Raw genomic sequence first — 6,719 nt, 5'->3', positions numbered from 1 at the left:
TGGAAGGAGCTAGGGGAAAGGTTAGCATCAGAGGTGCTGAAGAAGATAAAAGAAACCGAGGGGGTTGGGGGAGAGAATGGGTAGAAATGAAAAACAATAACTTTACTTTACGCTTTATGACTTGCAAGATATTTTTTTTAAAAATAAAAAAGTAATATTGATAAATCAATATTACATTTTAGTTGAATGGAAAAATAAACAATTTGCACTTTCACATGTCCAAAGAAGTAAAATAAATATTTTAATGTTTATTAAATGGAAAAAATAGATTGTACAGCCTGCATTTTCACTTTGTACCCAATAAAAAGTTTACCTCAATAAAATAAATATTTATGTAAATCCTAGTCCAGCACCATTTTGTAGAACCAATCATATTGCCAAATTAATTATGCTCTTTAATTGCTACGTCAGATTTCCGGTAAGAAACTCTACAAGGGGTTAATTGGACAAGCAAGGTGAATATATTTATCAAATTGGCTTAAAAATTATAGCACACAAATTGGCAAACAGCTATAGTACACTTGCTTTTTGGTAATAACCCTAATATCTACCAGCCTTGCTTATAATTGCTGCAAACAAGATACAAAAGCATCATTCCAGATCCATCCTTTTCCAAAATGGTCAAAGCAAACAACTTCGCTGACATTTAGCAACCAAGTATGAGATGCCCCATGCAACATCATCTGTTTACTGACGTACTTCCCTTACAAACGTCCACAAATTAACAGTCACCTTTCTCAAACAAACAGATTTTATGAACAGTTCCAATCAAACACCAACCTATGTATTTGAAAGGACAAATCTTCCCTGAAAAATAGATCATTATAGTTGAAGATATATATCTGGAAAGAAAAAGGTCTATAGGGTATCTAATACATCTCTCAGTCTCTCTGTGGTCTCTACAGAAAGATTATTGGGAGATGGAGAGCACACTATATATCTTTCTAGAATGGAACCGTAATTGACTACAATCTGTGGATATTTTCCCTGATAATGACTCAATGTAAACTATCATGCAGGTTTCTTGGCCATTGGTTTCCAATGCCTATCATAATTATGCCACTTTCTAAAGCACAGCTGTTATAGAGTTCAACATCGTTTCTGAAATATAAAGCATGCATATTCCAACTGCATTTAAAGCTTATTCCTTAAGATATTATCGCCATCCAAAGTCTACAACATACTCGTTCCATATCGTGTACTTGCTAAAGTTAAGAAGATAAAGACACTATAATCGGTAGTGCAAATGAATAATAACAAGAATCATCAGAAGAGACACTTACATCAATCAGATGCCTTGGATTCAATGATCCATTACCATCAAATTTCCTCGTAAGCTGTAATTTTCCCGCTTTCCAAGCTGATATAGCATGGGTCTCAAGCTCTTCCTCAGTCAAGTTCGAACCATGATTCCCCAGCTGAAGTTTAATAGAATTAAGTACAATTTGCTATTGCAATAAAATTCAATTCATGTATAATGGATCATCTAATAAGAAAATCTGATCTAACAACCTGGAAAAGTATGAGGTTCCACTAACTGGCTATGTATCCCATCAGGGTTCATTTTGGAAAAAAATTACAAATGTATAACAAGACTCTGGAGAACTGAGTCATTTGTCAGTGTTGGCACTCAAAATTTCCATATTGAAAATTCAAGACCATTGCCTACTTGTTCAAGCATTCTGAAAAGAACGTAAAAGAACTGAAGAACCTCGTAAATAGAATCAGTTGGCTCAACGCTCATCAAATATATTAAAAAATGAATGGTCAAATTGCTGCTTTCATGATCTTTGACAAATATGGTTCTCCAGAAAAACACTCTCGTCTGTTTTGAAATTTTCTACATACTCTAGCAAAAGAACTTTATTGCATTTTTTAGCTCAAAATAGACTACTACTATACCAGGTTTACTGACCATCCCTTTTAAGTTTTAACTATTTTATATAACACAAACTTTACAGGAAAAGTAATAAAAAGCAAATTTGGTACATGCACTTTCACAGATGGAATACCGGTCGTACATGCACCTTTGAAGGACAAGCATCTTTTTACAGCATAGGCATATATCTGATGTGCCCATTAGTTTTACCGGAGAACCATTACAAAAATTAACAGTAACTGAATCTATTTCTATACCTCTCTAAGAATCAAGATGAAGTCTAACGGACTGAGTATTCCAACAAATCGACCAATGCCATGATCCCAAAGAGGGGCGACTGATATTCCCTGAGAATAAAGCCACATTAGAAAAATCACAATCTTATAGTAGGATATAACTGTCAGAATAACACATCACTGAGATAGTATCTGGAAAGCAAGTGAGTTTAATTAAATGAGGCTAAACTATATTATAAACCAGCAAAACCTGATATAGAACAGTATGTGACCACCCCACCCTAAGATCCCACAACATGAATGGCATTCTTTTACAAATTCCTATGTAGAGGACAACTTAAGAATATTCCACTCAAATCTCTACAATTGTGCAAGGTTTAGAAAGGCGAAAACACGAAGCAGGGCAGTTTCCTTTAATACCTAGACGCTTAAGCCTCCAGGTGAGCCGAGGTGTACCCCTCAAAGCCTCAACAACAAAACAAAATGGAAGTCATAAAATGCATAACAATCAACATCTGATTCCATATAAGACTATGAAAGTCGTAGAAGTCTTAAATTACTAGTTAAAAGTTTTAGAAACATAAAATAATTTATTCAATTTGTGTTTAGATGTGTTCATTTTAGTCTAATCATGGTCAAAGAAGGTGGTGTCTGTTTTGCGTTTAATGAGATAAAGCTTTGTCAGATGTGGGTTTTGTTTTTTTTTATAAATAAGCATCTGAATTAGTAAGTGGGCTCTTAGTAAGGTCGCAGCATCGAGGCATCTTCCCATTGGAAGGCTCGTTCTCTTTTCTTGTTATCGACGCCTCCAATCATTTCTCTGCTTCCAGCTTGAAGAGGCAATTTTCGTAACTTCTGGAGACAATATTGTGTTCAATTTCTTCACTTTTATGGTTCATAAATAGCCCAACCCAACCCGTGTTCACCCCTACATCACGCATCGGAGTGCATTATGCACGCATTTTTAAACCAAGTGCTTAATAAGTTGTATTTATGTACAATTTACTTGTGATCTTGAATTTTAAGTAATATGCATCAATAAGCAGTAGTTCATGTATAAAAGATGGTTTTTAAGAGTTTTTGTCAAATGCTTTATAATTAAGTATAGATGTATCGCTAAGCAAGGCCTTGTACAAGTAATACCAAACTAAAATAATGGACGAATGATTATCTCTTGGGAAAAGGAAGATAGCCTAGCCTATGGTTTAAAAGGTTATTCTATGGGACAGAGAAAGATTATGAATCAAGGTATAAGGCCAAATCATGAAATCAAACTTGAGTGAACTATATAGAGTGGTCCAAAATGTAAAAGTGAAATTACATCTCTACATAATCAATGTTAAAGAAGATTTTGAGTAAAGATTTGGATCAATAAGAAGTAATGTTCTACATAAGAACCCAAGATGATATCGGTTTAGCAACACGAGTCTTAACAATTGGGAGGCCAATGATGACAATATGTTGGGTATGATATATAGAGAAGCTTGAGAAAGAGATTAAAGTGACCAAGGCGAAATCCAAGGACGCTATTCGTACAAGGAGTAAGGGAACATCATATCTCAATATGTGGTTCTCACGTTATGTGGGTTTTAGAGAATGCACAACCTCTACAAATAACACATTTGTTTGCTAAAACATAATTTGATTGATACTACAATAAAAGAGTGAACATTTGTGACAAAGATAAATCCCTTATCAAATAAAGTCTTCAAATTGCTTTTGCACCTAGTTAAAATGTGACATGATCATAGTGTGATGCCTAGGGACATATGTAGTACAAACATGCCCTTTATAGCTACTCCTCTTTAAAATGCATCCCACAGCATCTATCTATTCAACACCTCGTCATCTATATTGCAATAGATCGCCTCATAGAACTAGACGCAACCAAAACATTACATAAGTAATCAGACTTTTGAAATAATAGATAGTTATTATGATAGAAATGAATGTGTGCTCATAAGACACTTCCAATGCCCAATAACTATCATTTCTCGAACACAATGGGTTCAAGGAACTTGTTGAGAAGGTAGGTCTTGACTACCCATCAAACACGAGAAAGGAAATGAGAAGGTATTAAATATTGAAGGTATGAATTGGACCCAAGCCATGAAACATTTACTTCTATATAATAGGCACAACTAAAAAAATTATATAGCCTATGTAAGTATCAATAACAATAATGCACGCAATGTTACCTGTTCATAGAGAATATGGAAAGCTTGCTTAACAGGTAGTGTGACATCCAAGGCAACAACCTACAGAAAGCAAGGGGTGAACCTCAAACAACTACGACAGTAGTATCAATGCCGAAATAACAAAACCTGAGGATCATTTAGATATCAAACCTTTCCAGATTCTGGAAGCAACTCATAAGCAGTATGTGTAGAAAGGAATACAGATATGCGATGGCGAGATAACTCTACGTCAGCCTCTAGCCTCTTTGGAACGACCTCCTGTAAAGTATCAAGTATCTGTAAAATAGAACTAACCCATCCATAATGTTGCTGAAGTCATATGAAGACAAGTAATTATAAAATTGAAGTTAGAGAGCAATGATATAAAAGTAATGCAACACTAAAAATGAAGTAACATGCATATAAGTATAAATACACACATACCTACAACAAAACAGGTAGACATATATATAGTAAACGACTAATAGTATAATATGCATTGAAGGTTGTGTGAGAACACAAACATAATTTCTTAAGAAGTAGACAGACATATTAAACAAAGAAATAGATAGCATGAACTAAAATGCATAATAGTAAGATTATTTTATGTATGTGAGTCCTTAAGCAGTAGAAGATGGTGCTTTTACAACAGAAATAATATCACACGCATACCATAAACAAATCAAAATGTTAATTTGCAAGATCAACTTTCTGACACCTTCTTCATACCTTGAGAACCTAAAACGTATGTCAGTGTTTTTAAAGAACATTAAAAAGATTGGCAGCCACAACAATCATGGAGCATGATACACTGGGTTACAGTACAAAACTAGCTAGGGAGAATCATCGTGCTTTCAATTATAAAAAGATCATCTTACTGAGTGATGAAATGGATCACTATCAATTTCCATACTGTCTCCACTAATGCTAGGAGTTCCAGAGGCTGGAAATCGAGGAACCATATCAGATGCTCTACCCACGAAGAGTGTGCTCAGAACAGCATCAAGGGCTATTGTCCATCAATTCACCACCTCCATGAACATAGAAAATGTACTGCACATAATTTACAACATATTTGAAATCCTTTAAACATCTATCATAGATTTGTGATAATGTATTACTACGTAACAAACATCTGTAGAGGTAAACAAAGCACTATACGAGCAATAAGAACAACAGGATATAAATAGGTCTGGCATCAAAAGGAGATCCCAAAAAGAAGACATGCTTTGTTTACAAACATCATCTTACATATACATATAGGCCTGAATTCCTAAAGAAGATATGTAACGGCTTACTAGAGAGTCAAACCTCAAACCTACCACCTTAACTATAAATCTTCATACAGAATTTCTTACGAAACACATCACCAGATTTTCCATATTTGTGATACTTGTGATAAATTTGAATGTGGTTGTCACATTTAATCAAACATTAAGAAATACTGAAAGTTACTTGTTTTGTGTCTCAAAGGTAATCAATGTGTTCTTTCTGAAAGAAAAGGCATGGTTGATACCTCTTTGCAAACTATAATGATGCACTTTGACGCTAATCAAACTGTCATTTTCTCTTACTTTTAAGTTGATGTCCATACTCTGATGTTTCAGAAAGAAAGAAAAAAGGCTAACGATATTAATCATTGCAACAACTATAACACACACACACACACACACACACGTAATAAAACCAGATCAATTTAGCATCCTAAAAGTTTTAACATCATAAATCAAAAACTCCATTTTACAAACGGATGGAGTAACACCATGTCGTTCAACTCGATTACCGAAACATACCCTTCAAAATTATGCTCATCCTTTAAACCCAATAGGATGCAATCATTTCAAAAAAAAACCTTGGATTTTTTCGACAGTTCTAAACCCCCAAAAATACCCTAAAAAATTATCCTCTGCTCCTCTATCCTTCTCAAAATTACAAACTTAAAACCAAAGTAGTGATAAAATTGAGACAGAATTAGAGACGAAAACGGGTTTTCTAACCAAAGATGAAAGCGCAGACGAGTGTATCCAATAATCAGGAAGAAAGTCGCAATTGTGTCTGGTTCACAGGATAGGGAAAGCAGGATTTTAAGCCGTATAATCTCCAACCATTTTATCTGCCTTGGCGATCCAAGAGTGAGAAAGAATGCATGAAAATTTTGAGGAAGATGGGGATTTGGAGTCAAGTGAGAGAGAGTTACCTGCTGATTGAATCAAGGGTAAGGGGGCAGAGGGGTTGGATGTAAAGATGGTTCGCTTTGTCAATTTAACCGTGCTGGATGATAACTACTCTCTTCATGACCTAATCAACACTTCGATCATTCATTTGTATTTCTTCTATTTTTATTTAATTAAATTAAATTAAATTATGAAAACAATATCATCAAGGAATAATACTCAGTTTGCATTTGGTTGGTTTGAATTCAATGAA

At 34.5% G+C, this 6,719-nt stretch overlaps 1 protein-coding gene across 4 annotated transcripts in view; it reads right to left on the bottom strand.

Moving 5' to 3' along the window:
- LOC112516672 (sucrose nonfermenting 4-like protein) overlaps positions 1-6,512 on the bottom strand; it is an 11,094-nt gene extending 4,582 nt beyond the window's left edge. Inside the window, exons 1-7 of one of the 4 annotated variants that reach the window (XM_025123856.1) lie at positions 6,490-6,510; positions 6,290-6,405; positions 5,171-5,345; positions 4,464-4,589; positions 4,314-4,373; positions 2,137-2,226; positions 1,284-1,418 (exon numbers count right to left, since the gene is read on the bottom strand). In XM_025123856.1, coding sequence (XP_024979624.1) covers positions 1,284-1,418; positions 2,137-2,226; positions 4,314-4,373; positions 4,464-4,589; positions 5,171-5,254 — 495 coding nt within the window. In that variant the 5' untranslated portion in view covers positions 5,255-5,345; positions 6,290-6,405; positions 6,490-6,510. The other 3 variants (XM_025123857.1, XM_025123858.1, XM_025123855.1) reach the window with 3 other exon arrangements.
- Between the last annotated feature and the right edge of the window lie 207 nt (positions 6,513-6,719).

Source organism: Cynara cardunculus (genome assembly GCF_001531365.2).
Source record: "Cynara cardunculus var. scolymus isolate 2C chromosome LG 8, CcrdV1, whole genome shotgun sequence".
Taxonomy (NCBI): Eukaryota; Viridiplantae; Streptophyta; class Magnoliopsida; order Asterales; family Asteraceae; genus Cynara; species Cynara cardunculus.
Note: the sequence above shows the minus strand (reverse complement) of the source record. Positions and strands in the feature narration are given on the sequence as shown.